Below are 24480 nucleotides of genomic sequence, written 5' to 3' on the forward strand. Positions count from 1 at the left end.
GCCACCCCTTTGGAGAGAAACAACGTGAGCTGCTCAAGAGCCTCCGCAAGGCCTATGGACTCACCCATCTGCACTCTCACCTTCACCCAACAAAAACAACAAACATCTTTGGGGCACGCTTACTAGCAACCTCCTTTCACCAGCAGCAGGCACACACAACTTGAGAAACCACCACCCCTGCTTCACTCCTTGACGAGCAGCTGCACGCAGAACCACAACTGTTCCCTGCCGAAACCGGCTTCCCTTCAGGCCCTACTGTCGCCTTGCTCTTGTACCATGTTGTAGCAGCAGCTCACCTCATATCTGGTCCCTGACGGATGGTGTGGTTTTCTTTTTGTCTCTTAGAGTTAGCTCTCCTCCAGCTCCCGCCTTTTATAGGTCAGCACGCATATGGGCTTGGCCACTTGGGCCAGAAACTTGTTCAGTGTTCAACAGATTTTTTATTTGTGTGTGTGTGTGGAGCGCATCAATGTACATATTATCACAGGAAAATTTTCAGGTTCTCCAGTTAGCAGATAGTTTGTGTCCACAAACCATTTTGTACAATTTTATGAAGCATGGTAATGAGAAAAACTTAACCAGGAGCATATGCGTGTACCTCGGTTCATCTTACTGATTTCCGTTATTGCAATGCCCAAATAATATTTTAACTACATATATAAACATATTTATATGTGCAACGCATATCACATTACATACCTTTTGGTCAATTTCTTTCACACAATTTTCCACCAATAAACGAACTTTTTTTATATAATAGAATGAGTAAATGTTCCATTTTAATTTAATGCTTACAAGTTACATCACATTCATCTGTCCCATGTACAAAAATAACAATAAGTTTGGAATCCTATAGCTTAAGATCGGGTAAGGAAGCCTTGTTAGGACCTTGGCAAGTGCTAGTTACTTGTGTGTATAATCCCATCGCTTTCTCCATGACCTTAGGCCGCGACAAAAGCTGTGATCTTTTCTTCGGGGATGGATGAGTAGAGAGTGCGAGCAAATAGACTATATTGTTGAACATGCATTTACTTGCTAGCCTTTTGAGCTTCTCAAAAAAATGAGGGGCTATGTGTGGATCGAAACCAGAAGCCGCGAGTAGTATTATTCCAATGTAGTCTGCCTCTATCTCAGCCCTGCACAATTAGCATAATCACCATTAACTACATGCTTACTATGGCGCAGTGCAAGATTTAGTGGGATGTTTCATTCTCTTGTATATCAATGCAAAATCTTGACACGCCCATACAAAATGTAAATGGCCACGGACCATTAATGCGAGATATCGCTAGCTATCATCCGTCAAGGACGCATGATTTTTCAGGTCATCGATGTTTCAAAGTTTTGACTGCAAGCACGTGTAGAGTTCAGTAAATTAGCACGAATGGATGATATATCATTTGTATTCATTCGTCTATCAGTTTCTGTATATACTACACTATTCTCTAGACATATCATCACAACCAAAAATCGTAGTGCAGATTGGATACGGAAGTTTGCAAGTATTGAAGCGCATGCTACGGTTTAGGGCGGAATTAGTAGCCATGAGATGAGAAGACGAACCTTCGGTAGAGTGGCAACAAAAGGAACGTTGGAAACCACTTCCGAATCGCCAACCTTTCTATTATGTCAGATGAGTGCCTTGCAATAACATGCCCCACCTACATACAGAATGTGCAAAATCATGCAAGCTCGAGTTAAAAAAAATGCGTGCAACTGCAACCAGAATACCAATCAACACAAAGCAAATTTCAGGTAAGCAGTTACCTCATGCGCAAGAATAACCGCGATCTCCTCGTCGGCGGTGAAATGGTCGAGCGTTCCTGTGTGGACTAGGATCTTTCCGGCATCGGCCCAACACCACGCCCCGATGCCGTCGTCTCGGAGAACGACCGCTTCCCAGTCGAGCCTAGCCGCCCAATCTAGAGGCTCCTGGGTCATGCTGGCCAGGCGAGGGCAGATGGCGTCGACGATCCTGGAGAGGATGCGATTGACGCGGACGCTTATTTCATGGTCTTTCGGCAGGATCACGGTGGCGTGCTTGTTCTTGAAATCGATGAAGTAGAGCTCGGCGTCGAGACGAACGGCTTGTTGGGAGCGGGTCACCAGGTGTGCGCGGTTAGTGAAGGGCACCGTCCCGACATGGTACTTGCGGAACATGGTCGCCAACCCCATACCTTAAAGGGCAGCTAGAGTATGTCAGCTTGGTTTAGTTACTGGAAACAACAAATTAAGTGGGAAACGTGCTTGTGTAGGCACGAAGTTATGTTGGCTTCGTTTTATTTATGGCCGTAGGGGAGCAGGAGTAGTAGGCCGAGTCGGAACTCGGAAGTGGTGACCATAGATCCTGCTTCATGGACTCTACCCGTCGGGCCGGGACGGGGCCATCCAAGACACTGGAACTCTGAGCCAGGCTTCTCACTCTCTGGTCTATACCATGTGACGACGGCTGTCCTCTTCCTGCGCGCGGGTGCCGGGGGTGATCGCACGAAGAGAAAATTGGAAAGGAAACTGCTGGGGGATCTGATTTCCCAGCCCCCGGGTCGCCAGCCGTCGGATCAGCCATCTTGGATGGTCAGATCTGGTTTTACTGAATGTAGCAAAAAAACACCTCCCGGCAGCAAAAAAATAACCCGCTTTTGCTACATTGTAGCAAAAAACGGTTCGTCCATGAAATAAAAGAAAAAGTCTGAGCTCACCGGAGACCTCGTCGGAGACCCCGTAGCAAACATATTACGCAGATGTAGCAAAACCGCAAAATAAATTGTAGCAATTTTTTTTATTCATATATTGCAAATCTTCTAAGACATCAACGAAGACCTCGCCTGCAGCCGGCAACAGCACCGTCCAAGAATACAGCAACTCCGTTCATCTAGGAGAGCAACGCCAGAAGCGGCTAGTAGCAACGCCCTATGTCTATGGTAGCGAAAATCCACTCTCCTTCGGTAGCAATGTCGGGCACCTTAAAAAGCAAAACTGGCCTCCACAGGTAGCAACGCCGCAGGCCTAAGGCAGCAAAACTCCTAACGAAGCAGAGAAGTGCGAGTTGGAGGCGGCGCTGGTAGCATCGGCGGCGACCACATGTAGCATCGACGCCCTGGGAGCCGCGAACAGCGCGAACCCAGGTACCAGCACTTGCGAGTCCATCGACAGCCTCAGCGCCTTGACCGCCAGCTTCGTCGCTGACGTCGGCGTGGAAATCCATTCCTGAAGGAGCAGGTCGGCCGCGACGGCGAGCGCCGATGCCCTCTCCATGAGGTCCTCGGCGAGGCGGGGGGCGCGGGGTTCCTCGGCCTCCGCGAAGACCCGGGCAGCCTCCGCGAAGCTCTTGGCCTCGTCGACGAGCGCTGGACCGCGTGCCGCCTCTTCAGCGAGTCCGGCAGCGGCGGCGGCCGTGCTGCTCGGCGGCGACGACGGGGGCTTCTTCTCGCGACTGGACCGCCGGAACCAGGAGCGGAAACGCTCGCCGAGGCTGCTGCGGACGGGGTCTCCGGCGGCCAGCAGCAATGGCTCCTGCGTGTGTGTGAAAAGGAAAGGATAGAGATAGGTGAACGTGGATGGACCCCACCCACGTGGTGCGCAAGAGTGGTTTTGACCCGCTTCTATCGTGCGGCCAGCAACCCAGGGGTTGTAAGCGCGTTATCCCCCGGGGGATTAGGATCATTTTCCAATTGGAAAACCTCCAGAATCTCTTTACACCATACCAATGCTAGCCGTTTGATCCACCTCCTGAAATGATCCATCTATCATCAATTTCACCGAACCATCATGTGGCTTACACCAGGTTTTATCAGGAATTTTAGTTCTCTTACTCGATAACTGATTTCCAGTGATGAACACCGGCTTCTTACCTTTGATCGTGGCTTCAACTGTTTGATGAGTTGCTACATGGAAAAGCTGTTTCATACCTTCTAAAAATCTTTTAGAACACATAATTACAGAAATAGGGTTACCTCATGAGTCACTTCATTGCGTACTTGCCATGCTCGCCAAGTGACTAAAAGGTTAGAATCAATCATCTCCTTTGGTATGAACCTTTATCGAAAAAATCCAGAAATGAACAGAACCACTGATTCCACGATGTGCAGAGAATCTTACCGAAAGGAAGACACAAAGACTCTTGCATGGACAAAGATTTCGACCTCCTCCTAGACTGCCCCTGGCAACTTACCATGCGTGGAACCTCTCCTCTCTAGATTTCTATGCCGGCCACTCGCCCCTCCATCACCGCTGGCCATGGTGGCCGACGATGGGTGGGTGGGAGGTCTAGCTTCTTCTTTTTCTAGTAGTTGGCAGGCTTTTCTTCTCTATGGCAAATAAAGCAGCGTCCGGATCTGGCCCCTCCTCTAATTCCATTGAACTAATAGAATATCTCACAATGGTCATACATGTCATGATCCACTGAACCGACCGGTGAGAGAACCCCATCTTAAACTTTGTAGTTTGTACTCTCCAAAAAAATGTCGGTTAACCCTGTCATAGGATTCAAATATATCAAGCTTATAAGAACGAAAATAGGAGTTAGGGGAAGCACCATGCTCCATATAGTGCATGCATTCAAGTGCAAGCAAGGCATTATCCATGATCATAAACCCCGTCCGTGCATTCAAATATAATTTCTCTGTCTCCGCACCGTTGGGCCGCCGTGGGCATGCATCTCTACGTGCGCTGCTTCGATGCCATCGAAGTCAACCCACGCGGAGGATGTTTCAATCCAATGGGAGAGTGCTCTGCGGGCACGTACCATCTTCAAGCGACGGACCACCTCGTCCTTAGTGGGAGGGCTGCGCACGAGGCGCCCACTGGCGAATTGTTGGCCATGGCTCCTTGGATTGCTCGCCGGAGGTATTGAATTGAGAGGCGAAGGGTTGAGAATTGTTGGCGGAGGGATCAAGGAATGAAACCCTAAAACACCCTCTCACCAGGGTATATGGCTGCTAGCAGGGCTATTATTGGGTACCGAGCCGTTTTGGGGATATGCTCGGGCTACAAAACAACTCAATCCAGGAGAACGGCTTGAGTTATCTAGTTTCAGGCCTTTTTTTCGAGATTTGCTAGAATTGCTCTTAAATCTTTTTTTCGAAAAAGGGAGCTTTATTACTTCAGAGTTTGGAGCAATACACCCGGCTTCTGCATAACTAGGATGCACATAGCCGTTCTCAGATACAATCGAACTAAAAAGTATCAATTACAAAAAGAGTTGTCATAACCGGCGAATAAATCACGGTGATGGAGCCGCTATCCTTAGACTATGCAGTCACCCATGTTGGATAATAAATTCCTTGGCCGTATTCTCAAATCGTGTAGATACCTCCGTAAAGAGGTCGCGGTCCTCCAAGCACTGAAACGGCGACCATAAACGGAGTGTAGCCATAGACCGGTAAATTACCTGCACAAGAGAAGAATTTCTGTTATGCTCTGAAATCTTTTAGGTCTAGAAAACTTTGGTTCCCTCCAAACAATATATGCTTTTGAGGATACCCTTCGGGAAGGGTTCAAGTCTGATAATATTAAAACTGGCCATGTCTATATTTCACGCGATGTGGTGCGAGGTTTCGCGATGAAATTATTTTTACTTCCCGAGCATCTGAAAAACGCTTCTTCCTTTGATCATGGGAAAACAATATGACTGTAGTTGTAATGATCAATTGGCTTAATCCAAGCAATGCGAGTAGACAGCGAATTTTAGCAATGAAATTCATCACGGAAGAGGTGAAAATACAAAATAGAGAGAGATGGATATGGGGACCCCTTTTCAATCATTGGCTCATCATTTGTCCATTCCTTCCCGTCTCTCGCTCTCACCAGGGTCATAAAACCCAAGTGCGTGCCTTCTCTCACCTGATCACACCGACCACCGCCTCCACCACCATGGCTCGACCACCGAGGCGGCCTCCTCCCCTCTACCTCCTCGCCGTTGTCTTCTTCCTCCTCCCCGTCCAGCCACCGCCCGCCGTCGACGCCGCCACCCCCGTCGCCTTCTCCTTCCCGTCCTTCTCCCTCCGGAACCTCACCCTCCTCGGCGGGGCCTCGCTCCGCTCCGCCTCGGTAACCCTCCCGCCGCCCTCCTCCCACGCCCTCTTCCCGCTCCCTCTCCCCTTCCCCCGCAACGCCTCCTTCTCCACCACCTTCCTCTTCGCCTCCCCCGCCTCCGCGCGCCCCGCCTCCCGCCTCTCCTTCCTGCTCCTCCCCGACCCGCTCGCCGCCGCAGCCGCCGCCGAGGGCTCCCTCACCAACCGCTCCCTCCCGCCCCCACTCGAGGTAACCTTCGACGCGCCGAAGAACCGCGTCTACGCGTCCTCCGCGGGCGACCGCGTCGCCGCCAACTCCACGGGAGCCGTGGACCTGCGCAACGGCAACGAGGTCGCCTCCTGGGTCGTCTACGACGCGCGCCGCGCCCGCCTCGAGGTGTTCCTCGGCCACGCCAGCCTGCGCCCGCCCGCGCCCGCGCTCGTCGTGCCCAACTCAACCGGCCTCGCCGCGCGCTTCGCGGACTTCATGTTCGTCGGCTTCCACGTCTCCATCTCCTCCTCCGACAACAACGGGAGCAGCAGCAGCAGCAGCGGCGGCGTCGACGGCGGCGGCTTCGCCATCCACAGCTGGAGTTTCCAGACCAGCGGCATCCCCGCGGCCAACCTCGCGTCCAGGCCTTCGCACAACGTGTCCGACAGCAGCGTCCGCAGAGGCCCCGCCGCGTCGGACCGTGCCGCTGGCCCCGCGTCGGACGGGCGCCGCAGGAGGCTCGCGCTGGGGCTCGGCATCCCGCTGCCCGTCCTGTTCCTCGGCGCAGTCGTGGTGTTCGCGGCAATGTCTCTGAGGAAGTGGAGGGCTCGCGCCGCGGGGTTCCACGACGGCGGCGCCAGAGCGAAGGCGGCGGGCCAGCCGAGGGAGTTCATGTACCAGGACCTCTTCTCGGCGACCAAGGGGTTCGATCCTTCCCTGGTGGTCGGCAGCGGCGGGTTCGGCACCGTGTACAGGGCGGTGTGCCCGCGCTCCGGGGTCACGTACGCGGTCAAGCGCTCCAAGCAGTCCAGGGAGAGCCGCAGCGAGTTCACCGCCGAGCTCACCATAATCGCCGACCTCAAGCACCCCAACCTGGTCCAGCTGCGAGGCTGGTGCGCCGAGAAGGACGAGCTGCTGCTGGTGTACGAGTTCATGGCAAACGGCAGCCTGGACATGGCTCTCCACCCTGTCTCAGACTCAGGCGTCCACCGCTGTCCCATTCCCACCCTCAGCTGGGCTCGCCGCTACAACGTGGCCGTCGGCATTGCCTCTGCGGTTGCGTACCTACATGAAGAGCATGAGCAGCAGGTCATCCACAGGGATATCAAGTGCAGCAACATACTTCTGGATTCGCAGTTCAATCCCAGGCTGGGGGATTTTGGGCTTGCGAGGTTGAAGGATCCTAACAATAGCCCTCGGTCGACCTTGGCGGCAGGGACTGTTGGTTACCTTGCCCCCGAGTACCTCCAGATGGGGAGAGCCACGGAGAAAAGCGATGTCTACAGCTATGGGGTTGTGCTGCTGGAGATCTGCACAAGAAGGCGGCCAATCGAGCGAGAAGCACCTGGCAGTATGAACATGCTGAATGTTGTCGACTGGGTTTGGAATCTGCACTCCAAAGGCAAGCTTCTGGATGCTGTCGACAGCACCCTGGATGGAGAGTATGACACAGAGCAGATGATGAGGCTGCTTCTTCTAGGTTTGAGCTGCGTGAATCCGTTCTCAGAAGAGAGACCTGTCATGAGGACTGTTCTGGATATACTGGAGGGCAGGAGTGAGCCACTGCCTGTTCCCAAAAAGAAGCCGCTGCTTGTTTTTGTTTCAAATGCACCTATTGATTTCGAGGGTATAGTTTCCGAGTGCAACCAGAGTACAGTTTCAAGTGATCTCTTTGAGCTCAAGATCGATATAAACTAGGTGAGAACTTCTTTGCTGAAATACAATTCCTTGCAAATGTGATCCATCGACTTTTAATCTGTCATCTGTGCACGTTTCTAGTGTTTGAAATTGTTGCTGAATTCTGTTCTAGTCCAAGTTATGCTGATAAGTAGCTCGTATATGTTTTGGCACTAGCACTAGTTCAGCACTTCTGCAGATTCACATCAAGCTCCTCAGTTGTGAATAATCATTTATGATAATATGCATGTTTAGCTTGTCAGTTATCAACTTCACTGCTAACTGGGGTCAGTTTAAGTACACATGGTGGGTAACTTACTTGGAACATACTAGTTCACTATTCTAGCTTGTCAGTTATCATGTATGATTTCTGAGAATGATTATTCTTCAAGAAACATATAATCTCTTCCAGCATCTCATATATGTTTTGGCACCAGACCTGCGACCTGTTAATTTGTTATAACCCCCTCGCTTCGGCAGAGCGGTAGCTGAGCGCACTAGTGTTATAGTCTTTACCTTGCTTGCAGCATTATATGATGTAGAGGTAGCCAAATTGAATACCTGCTGTTCTGATTATCACATCCTGGAGACTATTTGTACAAGTTAAGAAAAACGTGTACTGTGATTAAGTAGAGTTGCCCTAAGTTTGTAGTATTATCAGACTCTCAAAGTTTAGTCCATGAACTTCTGATTGACAGGTAGCTGCTGAGAAGACTAATCACGCCGGCAAACTCTGAAGTTTTGGTGATAGTTTGTACATGCTCACACTATCAACATACATGTAAATCCCGCCCCGGAAGGAAATATGGTTACAGATCGATGAGTTCCTGTCGAGTTCTTGCAGAGGATTGAACTCAAGATGGTTTCGAATTCAAGCACAGATTACATCGCTCACGCCACATGTTTGTAGCCCCATTCAGGATTATTCACCTGCATGTTTGTAAGGTCGCTGTCGATTTCTCCCTGGAAAATAGCTTGACAACTGTTTGGATTTACAGCTCTGCACACATATGTGGCACACGTTACATGTTTTCCGCAACATGATCGTTTTATGGGTTAAAAGTATCTTTATAGCACTTACTTGCTGTATATTGCTTGTTTGCATTCTTATCTTGATATATGGTCAGGATTCCTGTTTACTGCGTGGAGTCATGCAAATGTTAGGTCAGAGGTGTGGGTTCGTGAGATCCATTCAGGATGTGCAGTACTGTGCGAGTCCTTTTCGTTCCGAGGATCAGATTTATACATGCATGGTCAAGAGGCCGTATGACAATAAAACAACATTTCTCCTCTCTGAGACAAAAATAGGTGGGTCAACTATGACTGTTGCTCATGGTTTGTGATGTCAAACAGAGGCTGTAGAACATTTTGTTGTTGAAGAGGTTGGTGTTAGCACTAATCTTGATGGGTCCTTTTCGTCCCGAGGATCAGATTTATACATGGTCAAGAGGTGGATGCGTGCATCAACCGACAGAGGCCGTAGGACAATAAAACAACCGTTCTCCTATCTGAGGCAAAAATAGGTGGGTCAACTTCGACTGTTGCTCACCTCTTGTTTGTGATGTCAAACAGGATATTTCGTTCTTAAAGAAGCTAGATGTAACTGGTATTTATTTCCTTTGCCAAGGAAAAAATACTTATTTGTCGCTGATTGTTCACCCTGATGTAGTATCAGCAATTGAGCACGCATGATTTGCTCGAAATAAATCAGTACCCAACAAGTGAAAAGTAATTAATTTTGCTTCAAATATCCATATGTAGATAGTACTATAGTAGTAGTATAACTGCATACACATACTTTCACCGATGATCATAACCAAAAACTAATTAAACAGGAAAGACATTGCTCATGGTTTGTGATGTCAAACAGGATATTTCGTTCTTAAAGAAGCTAGGCGTAATTGGTATCTTCACGATATTAGTATATTTTCTTTGTCACGGAAAAAATACTTATTTGTCGCTGATTGTTTACCCTCGATCTATATACTTGCTAACTGTATGAGCATGCATGATTTGCTCCAAAAAAAAAAATTTGATATCCAACAAGTAAAAAGTACTATGATTAATTTTCCTTCAAATATCCCATACGTAGATAGTACTACTATAGTAGTAGTATAACTGCATACACATACTTTCAGCGATCTAGACGACAAAGTATAAACGATCATAACCAAAAACTAATTAAACATGAAAGCCGTCTAAATAATAATCAAGCAACCGCAAAAAAAAAAAAAAAAACCAGGACGTCTACTCGAACGCCCACTGGTTCTCCTTGCGGATCTCCGCCTCCTCCTCGGGCGTGAAGTCGTTCACGATGCCGAACAGCTCGCGAATCTCCTCGACCGACTTGCTCTTGATCGAGTCGGCGACTGTCTGGCAGCAAAGGTCCATAAGCTGCTTGACGTCCAGGTAGTTGGCGGCGCGGATGATGTCGAACAGCGTGTGATGCTCCACATTCACGAAGCCGGCGTCGAAGCTCCTGATGTCCTCCTTCTCGTCGGGGCTGGCCACGTGCCTGTTGCAGTACTCGATGACCATGGCGAGGATCTCGGATCCCACGTTGGGGAGATGGACGCCCTCGTCGTCGACGCAGCCGTCCTCCATCATGTGGTGGATGGTCTGCGACATCGCCGCCGCCTCGCGGGTCACCTCGAAGCGCTCGCCGTCCGAGCTGAACAGCGTGATCATCTTGCTCTCCTCGTCCACGTTGCTCTTCTCGCCGCCGTCCACGACCTTGCTTGCGTCCGCTGTCGTCGCCGCCATGGGTCCTGCTTGGTCACACTCGGTCAGGTTTCCCTATAGATTGGAACGCTCGATCTCGATGGTTGCGATTTGATGGAGGGCTATCGACCACCTCGGGGGCTACATATTTAAAGGGCCATACCGCCAGGCAAGGAAAGATCAGACCGGCTACTCCAGTTTCGATCGATCTCATGTCAGACACGGTCATGATCAATCCCTTAATAAGACCAAGGATGCAGAATCATACACCTGCATATACTAGTCCTTCCGTCCATAAATAAATGTCTAAACTTTGAATAAATTTAGATGTATCTAGATACTAAAATCTGTCTAAATACATCTAAATTTTGATAAAATTAAGACATCTTTTTATGAACTGGCGGAATACATGATTTGCCCCGCAAGAGCTCCTACGCTTGCCACCTGTTGATACCACCAATGTTAATTTATGTACTACGACTATTTTAAAGTTCGTGGTATGCTGCTGAGAAGATTAGTCCTGCTGGTAAATTCTAATTTTTTTAGTGATAGTCCTTTTTTTTTTTGCTAGAATACACATCGAAAAGGTGTATCATCATATAGAAAGGTCTTAAAGAAGGTAAAATTCGTGTTGCCAACAAGTGGTGGTAGCTCCCCTCCCGAGTCTACTCTCATAACTGCCACAGTAACTCTCTCGGCTCCGGAAAAGAAAAGTCGGCGCCATGGAACAACTTCTCCAAGCACCACCTATCGCACTCATCCTTGATCTTCTCTCTAATGGCCGCCGGTGAAGACATCGCACCGTTGACGTTGAAGACCATGTCATTCCGGTGCCTCCAAATGCACCAGAAGAGTGATCCCTATCCACATGTCCCGTGTATGGTCCTTAAGCAAGAGCGAGAAGACCACCAGTCCACCAAATCTGAATCTGAATCTGAATCTAGGAGTGCCACCACGCATCCAAAAAAAAGGTGATGCAGAGACTTCAACTCCTAGTCGCATAGCGGACAGGCACTGGACAAGGCAGACTTGGGCCTGTAATCTATCCACCATCCGACAGCGGTTTCTCGAGGCCAACTAAGCGAAGAACTTACAGTTGTAGCCTGTAGGGCGCACGCGAACGCTAGACCTCATGAGTAATGGCAGCCTTCACCAAGCCAGCAAAGAAAGCTTCATAGGCCAACTTGGAAGAATAGCGGTTATCTAACTGCCAAACCAGCTCAACCTCCCGCTCAGATCAAGAACTATGCCACCTAGCCTGTGCCACAGTAGAAAGAATTCGGCGAGGGAATCTTTCCCCCATGTTTGATAGTCTTCAAATGGGGTAAGTAGCTCCTATGCGACGTCTTTCCTCGGAATTGTTTGAAACGCAACAATAGCTGATGTGCGATCCCACTCATTTGCCCGTCAAGAAACTTCGGCCCATTCTGCCCGTCCCCGACCCAAGTCCGCCCTCTTCTTCTCCGGTGGCGGCGCCGTCAAATCATGTGCTCGGCAGTGGATGCCCTCCATTCTCGGCGGTAGCTCATCGGCGGTGAGTAATTTGGAAACCTTAGGTCCATTCCCTGCGCCTGGATTTTGGATCTGAGTCGGTCTCTTCTGATTTTTGAGCTAGATCGCCGAGGTGCTGTGGGCTGGTTGGCTGAACCAGGGGCATAGAGTTGGAGAGGCAAGAGAGCAATTCCAGCCGGTAAAACAACCTTATTTTGATTTGATATGATTTGATTGAATTTCTGTAATCAACTAATTCTACTACCTTACTCTGCCCGCCGCAAAATAGGGGTGATTGTGAGCGGACAAAATTTCAATTCAATGCCAAGTTCTTCCCATCTGAAGCGAAACTAGGTGATGGTAGTGTACATAGCATCAATAGAGGTACATTTGTGGGTTGGGAGGTTGAGTGTGCAGATATTGATCCACAACAAGTGCAGCAAATGGAAGAACTGGCCATGAATAATTTGGTGGAGAAAATTGGGAAAGTATTCTTTGGGGTCCAGGGCAGGAAGTTGCATTGTTACGGTTTGAAAATTGGAAAGGAGAGTACTTGAAAATTGAGGATGGAGAAGACTTAGTTGATGAAATTGATCGACGCGATGGCTAGACAAACAAAGAGGTTACTTTTCATGCTGAGCTCATCGATCTGAAAGGTGATTCCAAGGTTGGATATGTGGCTTCAAATTTGGCTTCCCAAATGTCAGATGATGATTGGGCTTCACAGAGGCAGATTGTGCCCATGCGAACTGAAGTGCGTGACAGCAATAGTGCTGATGCAGGGCCTGGTGTTGATGCAGTGGCTAGTGTGTGTGTTGATTGGAATTCAGTTGAGTTAGATGAACCTACTGATTTAGTCATAGCACCTATGGCTGACACAGAGATGGCCAAAATATTTGGCATTCCAGTAGATGACAGAGATAAGGAAAAGGCCGATGAAACTAATTTGGTTGATGATGTAGATAGAGAGTTGATGGAAAATGCTGCAGATGATGCACATTATGATGAGCTGGTTACTGTCTATGATAAAAAAAAACCCTGTTATTGCAATAGGGAAACAGTTTCCAAGCATGTGTTAGTTTAGGATGTATTTCAAAAGTTATGCAATCAAGAAGGAGTTTGATGTCAAGACTCACTGTACTGATAAAAGGAAGTTCTATGCAAGATGCAGAGGTTTTGATGGGGGCGCCAATCCTTGCAGATGGTACATTTCTGCTAAATGACAACCATATGGAAGTACCATTAGAGTTAATTGATACGTCCAATTTGCATCACTATTTTATATCATAATTTGCTGTTATTCATTGATATATTTCATATTGGGACACAATACTTATGTTATTTCATCTATTTTGCATGTTTCATCATTATTGGAGGATCAAGCACCGGAGCCAGGATTCTGCTGGAAAAAGCACCGTCAGAACGCAATATTTCGGAAGATCAACTGTGGAAGGAAATTATACCAAAAATCCTATTTTTCAAGATGACGAAGGAAGCCAGAAGGAGGAGCCAGCTGGACCCAGGGTGGGCCCACACCATAGGGTGGCGCGGCCCATGGCCTGGCCGCGCCACCATGTGGTGTGGGGGCCCCACAGCCCCTTTCGCCTCCTTTTCTTCGCGAAATCCTTCGTCCCGAAAACCTAAGCCACAGAGGGTACCTCGCGAAGAGTTACAGCCGCCTCTGCGGGGCGGAGAACACCAGAGAAAAGAGCTCTCCGGCGGGCAGGAATCCGCCGGGGAAATTCCCTCCGGGAGGGGGAAATCGACGCCATCGTCATCGTCATCGAGCTGGACATCATCTCCATCACCATCATCATCATCTCCACCATCATCACCGCCGTCTCCACCGCTAGACACCGTCACCGCCGTAGCAATTTGGGTTTGATCTTGATTGTTTGATAGGGGAAACTCTCCCGGTATCGATCTCTACTTGTTGTTGATGCTATTGAGTGAAACCATTGAACCAAGTTTATGTTCAGATTGTTATTCATCATCATATCACCTCTGATCATGTTCCATATGATGTCTCGTGAGTAGTTCGTTTAGTTCTTGAGGACATGGGTGAAGTCTAAATGTTAGTAGTGAACTATGGTTGAGTAATATTCAATGGTATGATATTTAAGTTGTGGTGTTATTCTTCTAGTGGTGTCATGTGAACGTCGACTACATGACACTTCACCATTTATGGGCCTAGGGGAATGCATCTTGTACTCGTTTGCCAATTGCGGGGTTGCCGGAGTGACAGAAACCAAAACCCCCTGTGGTATATCGATGCGGGAGGGATAGCGAGGATCTCAGAGTTTAAGGCTGTGGTTAGATTTATTCTTAATTACTTTCTTGTAGTTGCGGATGCTTGCAAGGGGTATAATCACAAGTATGTATTAGTCCTAGGAAGGGCGGTACATTAGCATAGGTTCACCCACACAACACTTATTATAACAATGAAGATTATTTAGCCGTATGTAGCGAAAGCACTAGACTAAAATCCCGTGTGTCCTCGAGAACGTTTGGTCATTATAAGTAAACAAACCGGCTTGTCCTTTGTGCTAAAAAGGATTGGGCCACTCGCTGCAATTGTTACTCTCGCACTTTACTTACTCGTACTTCATTCAACTGTTACATCAAAACCCCCTGAATACTTGTCTGTGAGCATTTACAGTGAATCCTTCATCGAAACTGCTTGTCAACACCTTCTGCTCCTCGTTGGGATCGACATTCTTACTTATCGAAAATACTACGATACACCCCCTATACTTGTGGGTCATCAAGACTATTTTATGGCGCCGTTGCCGGGGAGTGAAGCGCTATTGGTAAGTGGAATTGGTAAGGAAAACCTTTACTGTTTGTGCTGATTTTATTTCTGCATGCTGCTATAAGTCATTATGGAGAGATCTTCTCTTCAATTTTTATTTGGGAAATCTACTACTACTGCAACGGTAGTGGATGAGGCGCCAGGTGAGGAAGTGATACCATATAAAATACCTATGAAAATTATTGAACGTGTTATGGATAACCGCTATGAAGGGGATGGAACTGTCCACCCTGGAGATCATTTATTGTTCTTACATGAATTATGCGGTTTATTCAAGTGTGCAGGTATTGCTATGGATGAAGTGAGGAAGAAACTATTCTCTTTATCGCTGTCTGGTAAAGCGGCGCATTGGTATAAATTACTGGATAATGGGGATTCTCTTGAATGGAATGATATTGTGCCCCGGTTTTATTCTAAGTTCTATCCTCCAAGTGAAATTCACAAGGATCGAATCGCATATATAATTTTTGGCCTCATGATGGAGAGAGTATTGCCCAAGCTTGGGGAGATTGAAGTCTTTAATGCTCAAATGCCCCATTCATGAGCTTCTTGGTAATGTTATTATTGATAATTTCTATGCAAGACTTTCTTTTCAAGACAAGACCTTGCTGGATACTTCTTGTTCTGGATCATTTACACGCAACAAAGAAGAGTTTAAAAGGGACCTTCTTGATCGGATCCAAGAAAATACTGAAGGTTGGGAGAACGACAAGGATAGAGAATCAGGTATAATTTATGATTATAAATGCATTGAAGCTTTTATGGATACTGATAAATTTCGTAATATGAGTGCTACATATGGTCTTGATTCTCAAGTTGTTGCAAATCTTTATAAAGCTTTTGCCTCTCATTATGAATTGCCAAAGAAGAATTTTGATAAGTATCATGAACCTTATAAAGATAAAATTGATTCATCTATTAATAAATGCGTTGTAGTTGAAACTGCTGATCATGTTATTCCTGAAGCTTATATTGAAAAAACTCCTTTCCCTGCTAAAATGAAGGAGTACTCTGTTATAAATAGTGCGGTTCATAAAAGTGAAAGGAAACCTGTAGAACCTGAAGAACAAATAAAAGTTGAACCTGCTGTTGCAATAGTTAAAGATCTTGTGGCTGAAAATGTGGAGGATGGTCATATTATTTTCTGTGAAGATGCTTCTAATATTGTTTCACATCCTAATAAACCCAAACAAGTTAGTGTTCCTATGCTATCTGTTAGAATTGGTGATCATTGCTATTATGGATTATGTGATATTGGTGCAAGTGTTAGTGCTATTCCTTATGAGCTTTACACGGAGATTATGCACGAAATTGATTCTTGCGAACTTGAAGATATTGATGTGGTTATTCAGCTGGCTAATAGAGAAACTATTTCTCCAATTGGTATTGTTCGAGATGTGGAAGTTTTATGCGGTAAGATTAAATATCCTGCTGACTTTTTGGTACTTGGTTCTGCTGCTAGTGATTATTGTCCTATTATTTTTGGTAGACCTTTTCTAAATACTTGTGGAGCTATTATAGATTGCAAGAAAGAGAAAATTTTGACTAAATTTGCTGGTGAATCTTATGAGTTTAACTTCTCTAAATTTACCAAAACTCCTTATAAAGCTGATTTGCCTAGTGATGATTTTAAAATGGAACAGTGTGCATCTATTGTTCTTGTTCCTAATAATCCTTTGCAGCAACATTTGGAGGATAGCGAGAGTGAAGTTTTTAGGAAAGAAAGAGATGAGCTTGAGGAAATTTTTCTTCGCCAACCTATTCTCAAGCATGATTTACCGGTGGAAGATTTGGGTACAACACCGCCACCAAAGGAAGATCCTATTTTTGAATTAAAGCCTTTGCCTGATAATCTTAAATATGCTCATATTGATGATAAGAAAATATATCCTGTTATTATTAGTTCTAAGCTTTCAGAGATTGAGGAAGAAAGGTTATTGGAAATATTGAAGAAACACCGAGGTGCTATTGGCTATACTCTTGATGATTTGAAAGGGATTTCTCTTTCTATTTGCCAACATGCTATTAATATGGAAGATGATGCAAAGCCTGTTGTTGAACATCAGCGTCGTCTAATTCCAAAGATGAAGGAAGTGGTAAGGAATGAGGTATTAAGACTTCTTGAAGCTGGTATTATATATCCTATTGCTGATAGTAGATGGGTTAGTCCTGTGCATTGCGTTCCCAAGAAAGGAGGAATGACTGTTGTGCCTAATGATAATGATGAGCTCATCCCTCAAAGAGTAGTTGTAGGGTATAGAATGTGCATTGATTTTCGAAAAGTTAATAAAGTTACTAAGAAAGATCATTACCCTTTACCATTTATTGATCAAATGCTAGAAACATTGTCTAAAAATACTCATTTTTGCTTTCTTGATGGTTATTCTGGATTTTCACAAATTGCTGTTAAAACTAAAGATCAAGAGAAAACCACTTTTACTTGTCCCTATGGAACTTATGCTTATAGACGCATGCCTTTTGGTTTATGTAATGCTCCTGCTACTTTTCAAAGATGCATGTCTGCTATTTTTCATGGTTTTTGCGAGAGTATTGTAGAGGTATTCATGGATGATTTTTCCGTCTATGGGAATTCTTTTGATAGTTGCTTGCGAAACCTTGATAAAGTTTTGCAGAGATGTGAAGAAACTAACCTTGTTCTTAATTGGGAGAAATGCCACTTTATGGTTAATGAAGGAATTGTATTGGGACATAAAATTTCCGAGAGAGGTATTGAAGTTGATAGAGCTAAAGTTGAAGCAATTGAGAAGATGCCCTATCCTAGGGATGTTAAAGGTATTCGTAGTGTTCTTGGTCATGCTGGGTTTTATAGGAGATTTATTAAAGATTTCTCCAAGATTTCAAAGCCTCTTACTAATCTTCTTCAAAAAGACGTACCTTTTGTTTTTGATGACGATTGTAAGGAAGCTTTTGAAACTCTAAAGAAAGCCTTAACAACTGCTCCTATAGTTGAACCTCCTGATTGGAACTTACCATTTGAAATTATGTGTGATGCTAGTGATTTTGCTGTAGGCGCTGTTCTTGGACAGCGAGTAGATAAAAAACTGAATGTTATTCATTATGCTAGTAAAACTCTTGATGCTGCTCAAAGAAATTATGCTACAACTGAAAAAGAATTATTAGCTGTAGTCTTTGCTTGTGATAAATTTAGATCTTATATTGTTGATTCAAAAGTTACCATTCATACTGATCATGCTGCAATTAGATACCTTATGACAAAGAAAGATGCTAAGCCGAGGCTTATTAGATGGGTACTTCTTTTGCAAGAATTCGATTTACATATTGTAGATAGGAAAGGTGCTGATAATCCTGTTGCTGATAATTTGTCTAGATTGGAAAATATTGCTTATGATCCTGTTCCTGTTAATGATAGTTTTCCAAATGAACAATTGGCTGTAATAAAGGTGAGCTCGCGAGACAGTCCTTGGTATGCTGATTATGCTAACTTTATTGTTTCCAAGTACTTGCCTCCAACCTTTTCAGCTCAGCAAAGGAGGAAATTCTTTTATGACTTGAGGCATTATTTCTGGGATGACCCACACTTATATAAAGAAGGAGTGGATGGTATTATGCGAAGATGTGTCCCCGAATATGAACAACAAGAGATATTGAGTAAATGTCATGGTAGTGCTTATGGAGGACATCACGCCGGAGAAAGAACCGCGCAAAAGGTTCTACAATCAGGTTTTTATTGGCCAACTCTCTTCAAGGATGCGAGAAAGTTTATTTTATCTTGTGATGAATGCCAAAGGGTTGGTAATATCTCCAGACGTAATGAAATGCCTATGAATTATACTCTTGTTATTGAACCGTTTGATTGTTGGGGATTTGACTTCATGGGACCTTTTCCGTCTTCAGAAGGTAACACTCACATACTTGTTGCTGTTGATTATGTTACTAAATGGGTGGAAGCAATACCTACAAAAAGTGCTGATGGTGAGACCTCTTTAAGAATGCTTTTAGACATTATTTTTCCTAGATTTGGAGTGCCTAGATATATTATGACTGATGGAGGTTCTCATTTTATTCATGGAGGTTTTAGAAAAACTCTTGCTAAGTATGGTATTAATCATAGAATTGCTTCCGCTTATCATCCTCAAACTAGTGGTCAAGTAGAATTATCAAATAGAGAGATTAAATCTATTTTGGGAAAGACTGTTAATAAAACTAGAAAGAATTGGTCTAGTAAATGGAAGGATGCACTATTGGCTTATAGAACTGCTTATAAAAATCCCATGGGAATGTCACCTTATAAAATGGTTTATGGGAAAGCTTGTCATTTACCTTTAGAACTAGAGCACAAAGCTTATTGGGCTGTTAGAGAATTAAATAAAGATCCTAAACTTGCCGGTGATAAGAGGTTGTTGCAATTAAGTTCTCTAGATGAATGGAGAAGTGAAGCTTATGAAAATGCTAAACTCTTTAAAGAGAAAGTTAAAAAATGGCATGATAGAAGGATTATCAAAAGAGAATTTAATATTGGGGATAAAGTCCTATTGTATCGGTCTCGTCTCAGATTCTTTGCAGGGAAATTACTCTCGAAATGGGAAGGACCATATGTTGTCGAGGAGGTGTATCGTTCAGGAGCAATTAAAATTAGCTCTCTCCAAGGCAATGCTACGCAAGTGGTGAATGGACAAAGACTCAAGCATTATATCTCAGGTGATTCCTATAATGTTGATATTGATATTATTCAAGTGGAAACACCGGAGGCTTTCATCAAAGGGCAAATTGACAGTCCGCCAGAACTCGACTTTGAATAGGTAACAGTACTGGTAATGAAAAGTACGCAATTTACTTTCCGAACAATATTTTTGCTGTTTTTGGAAAATATGAAAAATTACGAGTTCGAAACGGAGTGGAAAGGACGCACGAGGGGGTGCCACCATAGGCCGGCGCGGCCTGACCTGGGCCCGCGCCGACCTATGGTTTGGCCGCCTCGTCGCCCCTTTCCGACTCTAGTTCGATCTGGTACTTTCCTTGTGTGGTGAAAATTTTTGCTATATAATCCCCCGGACCCCTGGAGGTCCGTATATCGTTTTCTCGACGTGTTTTGTTTCGAGCTGTTTCTGCCAGGATCTGTTTTCGGTCTAGAAGCACCATGGTCTCCAAGAACAAGGGTAAGGAGCTTCCGGATGAAGATAATCAAGATCTTGAGTGGAAAGAGGAGGACAAGGACGTCAAGGAAGAGGGTGAAGAAGAGATGGAGGAAGATTCGCGCGCACACCCGCGTGCTACCATCGCAAGCATCAAGGTGGTGGACAACCCTTTTAGTGCAAACAAGAGCGCAAGAATTCGCACTGGAGGAGCGGTTTCACGTCATTACCTAGCTCCGAAGACATCCTTATCAGGCACTCATCACCCCTTCCACAATCTAATTTTCAATAATCAAATTGAAGGGACTCCCAAGGCAGCATTGCCTAGCCAGTGGGATATAGATCGCTCTAACACTGCAGGAAGGAGGGAGCCTGAGGCTGAAGAGTGGGGAAATAACTCCAAGAGTTGGGACTCGCCGTCGGACAGACTCCTTAACCGCGTCGAGCACAATTCGGAGATGATTCGCAATCTCACATACAGGATTGATGAGCTTCAGGAGCTTATTGAGAAGCTTGTCAGGAATTCATCACCACCATCACCAAAGGAGTAATTCATCATCGGTATTGGCATCCCCTTGGTTTGTTCCAAGCTTGGGGGAGTGCCGCGGTATCACATCATCACTACCTTTTACTTTTTATTATCAAGTAGTGTCATATCATGAGTAGGGAAGTTATCGTATAAGATGGGTTGCAGTTTGGAAGTATCTCTCCTTTAGTTGGTTGTCTATGTATCCCTTGGTGTGAGTTATCGTTATGGAATATTAATGAGAAGTCTTATCATTTACATATTGCACATCTTATTTTAGTTTGCAATCTCTATTATATGATTTACCTTGTCATTAGTATTGGTATCACTTTGGGAGCATTGAATAAATCTATTTGGTTTTGGCAAACTTAGCATTGGTCAATAGCAACAACACTTTGAGGTTTAAGTAGAAAAGAGAAATACATGTAGTTGTTTCATTGTCTTTCTTTCTTGTTAGCTCATAGCTTATTATTCTGAAGTTAAAATTGTTTGTGCTTACAAGGAAGATGCATGATTGTTTCTATCACATGTATATTTGTTTGTTTCCCTCAACTCTTATGCTTGCTAATTAACCTTGCTAGCCAAAGACCTGTACTGAGAGGGAATACTTCTCGTGCATCCAAACCTTAGCCCAAACCTATGTCATTTGTGTCCACCATACCTACCTACTACACGGTATTTTCTGCCATTCCAAGTAAATACTTCATGTGCTACCTTTAAACAATTCAAAACTTAGTATCTCTTATTTGTGTCAATGTTTTATAGCTCATGAGGAAGTATGTGGTGTTTTATCTTTCAATCTTGCTGGGCAACTTTCACCAATGGACTAGTGGCTTCATCCGCTTATCCAATAATTTTGCAAAAAGAGCTGGCAATGGGATTCCCAGTCCCAAATTAATTAAACTAAATAGACACTCCTCCATGGTATGCGATTGATGGACGGCACCCGAAGGATTCGGTTAGCCATGGCTTGTGTAAGCAAAGGTTGGGGGGAGTGTCATCATCATAATAAAACTAAAATAAAAAGGCACTCCTTCATGGTATGAGATTGTTGGCAGGCACCCGAGGATTCGGTTAGCCATGGTTTGTGAAAGAAAGGTTGGAAGGAGTGCCACATAAAATGAAAATAATATGGGAGCCGCTCTTTGAAGGTTGTCTGGCAAGGGGGTTAGAGTACCCGCTACCAGTCGTTGACAACAACAAACACCTGTCAAAATGTTACTTTTATTCTCTTTATATGATTGCAAAACTGAAAAAGCTCTAGCACATGATTTAATCCCTGCTTCCCTCTGCGAAGGGCCTGTCTTTTACTTTATGTTGAGTCAGTAAACCTATTTCCCTCCATCTCAAGCAAGCATTTGAGTAGTTGTGATCAAACCATTATATTGTGATTTGCTTCATCATGTCTTTTATTCTTCCTTGTTTAGTACAAGTTTTATCTGAATGAATATAGCTTTGCAAGTTATCAATGATCATGAAGAGACCATTATGATTGAGTATGCAAGTTGTGCCTTATAAACTTTAACATGAGAGCGCTGCTCAATGAGATAAGTATAGTCTGTTAATTGTTCTCTGACCAAGAACGAAGTTTGCCATCACCAATTATGATTTCTTATGCACCTTTATTTGTGATTACCTTATACTTGTTTCAAGTTGAGTTATATGAGGAAGTTGTCTACTATAATGTCTTGTGCGAATGAATATGATGCTTCTTGTCCGTATTTTATTTATCGACTCTTCACTCCATAAACATGTGCTCCTGTTTACCGAGCTCAGTTTCGCTTGGGGACAAGCAAAGTCTAAGCTTGGGGGGAGTTGATACGTCCAATTTGCATCACTATTTTATATCATAATTTGCTGTTATTCATTGATATATTTCATATTGGGACACAATACTTATGTTATTTCATCTATTTTGCATGTTTCATCATTATTGGAGGATCAAGCACCGGAGCCAGGATTCTGCTGGAAAAAGCACCGTCAGAACGCAATATTTCGGAAGATCAACTGTGGAAGGAAATTATACCAAAAATCCTATTTTTCAAGATGACGAAGGAAGCCAGAAGGAGGAGCCAGCTGGACCCAGGGTGGGCCCACACCATAGGGCGGCGCGGCCCATGGCCTGGCCGCGCCACCATGTGGTGTGGGGGCCCCACAGCCCCTTTCGCCTCCTTTTCTTCGCGAAATCCTTCGTCCCGAAAACCTAAGCCACAGAGGGTACCTCGCGAAGAGTTACAGCCGCCTCTGCGGGGCGGAGAACACCAGAGAGAAAAGAGCTCTCCGGCGGGCAGGAATCCGCCGGGGAAATTCCCTCCGGGAGGGGGAAATCGACGCCATCGTCATTGTCATCGAGCTGGACATCATCTCCATCACCATCATCATCATCTCCACCATCATCACCGCCGTCTCCACCGCTGGACACCGTCACCGCCGTAGCAATTTGGGTTTGATCTTGATTGTTTGATAGGGGAAACTCTCCCGGTATCGATCTCTACTTGTTGTTGATGCTATTGAGTGAAACCATTGAACCAAGTTTATGTTCAGATTGTTATTCATCATCATATCACCTCTGATCATGTTCCATATGATGTCTCGTGAGTAGTTCATTTAGTTCTTGAGGACATGGGTGAAGTCTAAATGTTAGTAGTGAACTATGGTTGAGTAATATTCAATGGTATGATATTTAAGTTGTGGTGTTATTCTTCTAGTGGTGTCATGTGAACGTCGACTACATGACACTTCACCATTTATGGGCCTAGGGGAATGCATCTTGTACTCGTTTGCCAATTGCGGGGTTGCCGGAGTGACAGAAACCTAAACCCCCGTTGGTATATCGATGCAGGAGGGATAGCAGGATCTCAGAGTTTAAGGCTGTGGTTAGATTTATTCTTAATTACTTTCTTGTAGTTGCGGATGCTTGCAAGGGGTATAATCACAAGTATGTATTAGTCCTAGGAAGGGCGGTACATTAGCATAGGTTCACCCACACAACACTTATCATAACAATGAAGATTATTTAGCCGTATGTAGCGAAAGCACTAGACTAAAATCCCGTGTGTCCTCGAGAACGTTTGGTCATTATAAGTAAACAAACCGGCTTGTCCTTTCTGCTAAAAAGGATTGGGCCACTCGCTGCAATTGTTACTCTCGCACTTTACTTACTCGTACTTCATTCAACTGTTACATCAAAACCCCCTGAATACTTGTCTGTGAGCATTTACAGTGAATCCTTCATCGAAACTGCTTGTCAACACCTTCTGCTCCTCGTTGGGATCGACATTCTTACTTATCGAAAATACTATGATACACCCCCTATACTTGTGGGTCATCATTAATCAAATCCTTTTTGATCACACTTGCATCACAGAGAGTATCAACAATGACATCACAGATTTGGGTTGCTGAAAAGATCACTTCTATTTAGCCAACACACCAAACACTACTGCAAAGAAGCTAAAAGCAGACTTAGAAAAGGACTACCCAATTAAGGTGAATTATAGCACTATGTGGAAGGAAAAACAAAGGGAAATGAAAAATTTGTATGGCGATTGGGAAAATACTTTTATGATGTTGTACAACTTCAAAGCGAGGGTGGAGAAAAGGTCACATGGCAGTATTGTGGAGATAGATACTGAGGTTACAAATGATGGCAAGTTATTCTTCTCTAAAAAATTTATGGCTTTAAAGCCTTGCATCGATGGCTTCAAAGCAGGATGTTGTCCATATTTAAGCATAGACTCTTCATTTTTAACTGGAAAGTGGAATGGTTAGCTGGCAGTGTGCAATGCTCTGGATGGACATAATTGGATGTTCCCTGTTGCCATTGGATTGTTTCAATCAGAGACTGAGGCTGCATGGACATGGTTTATGATGCAGTTGAAAAGATGCTTAGGTCCAGTCTCACCTTTGTCAATACA

At 44.9% G+C, this 24480-nt stretch overlaps 3 protein-coding genes across 3 annotated transcripts; 1 reads left to right on the forward strand and 2 right to left on the reverse strand.

Moving 5' to 3' along the window:
* Nucleotides 1–1535: 1535 nt before the first annotated feature.
* LOC127303701 (mitochondrial metalloendopeptidase OMA1-like) lies at nucleotides 1536–2160 on the reverse strand. Its single transcript, XM_051334408.1, has 2 exons — nucleotides 1768–2160; nucleotides 1536–1661 (listed from the first exon to the last, which is right to left on the reverse strand). Exons 1-2 carry the CDS (start codon nucleotides 2158–2160, stop codon nucleotides 1536–1538), a joined length of 519 nt encoding a protein of 172 aa, XP_051190368.1.
* Nucleotides 2161–5856: 3696 nt separating this feature from the next.
* Nucleotides 5857–8713, forward strand: LOC127300398 (probable L-type lectin-domain containing receptor kinase S.7). Its single transcript, XM_051330505.2, has 2 exons — nucleotides 5857–7920; nucleotides 8598–8713. Exon 1 carries the CDS (start codon nucleotides 5872–5874, stop codon nucleotides 7918–7920), a length of 2049 nt encoding a protein of 682 aa, XP_051186465.1. The 5' UTR covers nucleotides 5857–5871; the 3' UTR covers nucleotides 8598–8713.
* Nucleotides 8714–10024: 1311 nt separating this feature from the next.
* Nucleotides 10025–11086, reverse strand: LOC127304893 (SKP1-like protein 11). The gene has a single exon (XM_051335453.1). The coding sequence runs from the start codon at nucleotides 10660–10662 to the stop codon at nucleotides 10147–10149; it is 516 nt and encodes a 171-aa protein (XP_051191413.1). The 5' UTR covers nucleotides 10663–11086; the 3' UTR covers nucleotides 10025–10146.
* Nucleotides 11087–24480: the final 13394 nt, after the last annotated feature.

This window comes from Lolium perenne, chromosome 5 (genome assembly GCF_019359855.2).
Source record: "Lolium perenne isolate Kyuss_39 chromosome 5, Kyuss_2.0, whole genome shotgun sequence".
NCBI classification, from domain to species: Eukaryota; Viridiplantae; Streptophyta; class Magnoliopsida; order Poales; family Poaceae; genus Lolium; species Lolium perenne.

Bases quoted from the DNA above. Each gene is read 5' to 3' on its own strand.
- LOC127303701 (XM_051334408.1), bottom strand. From the start codon at position 2,160: ATGTTCCGCAAGTACCATGTCGGGACGGTGCCCTTCACTAACCGCGCA. The intron at 1,662-1,767 runs GTAACTGCTTAC...TTCTGTATGTAG, and splicing joins CGGTTATTCTTGCGCATGAG to GTGGGGCATGTTATTGCAAG.
- LOC127300398 (XM_051330505.2), top strand. From the start codon at position 5,872: ATGGCTCGACCACCGAGGCGGCCTCCTCCCCTCTACCTCCTCGCCGTT.
- LOC127304893 (XM_051335453.1), bottom strand. From the start codon at position 10,662: ATGGCGGCGACGACAGCGGACGCAAGCAAGGTCGTGGACGGCGGCGAG.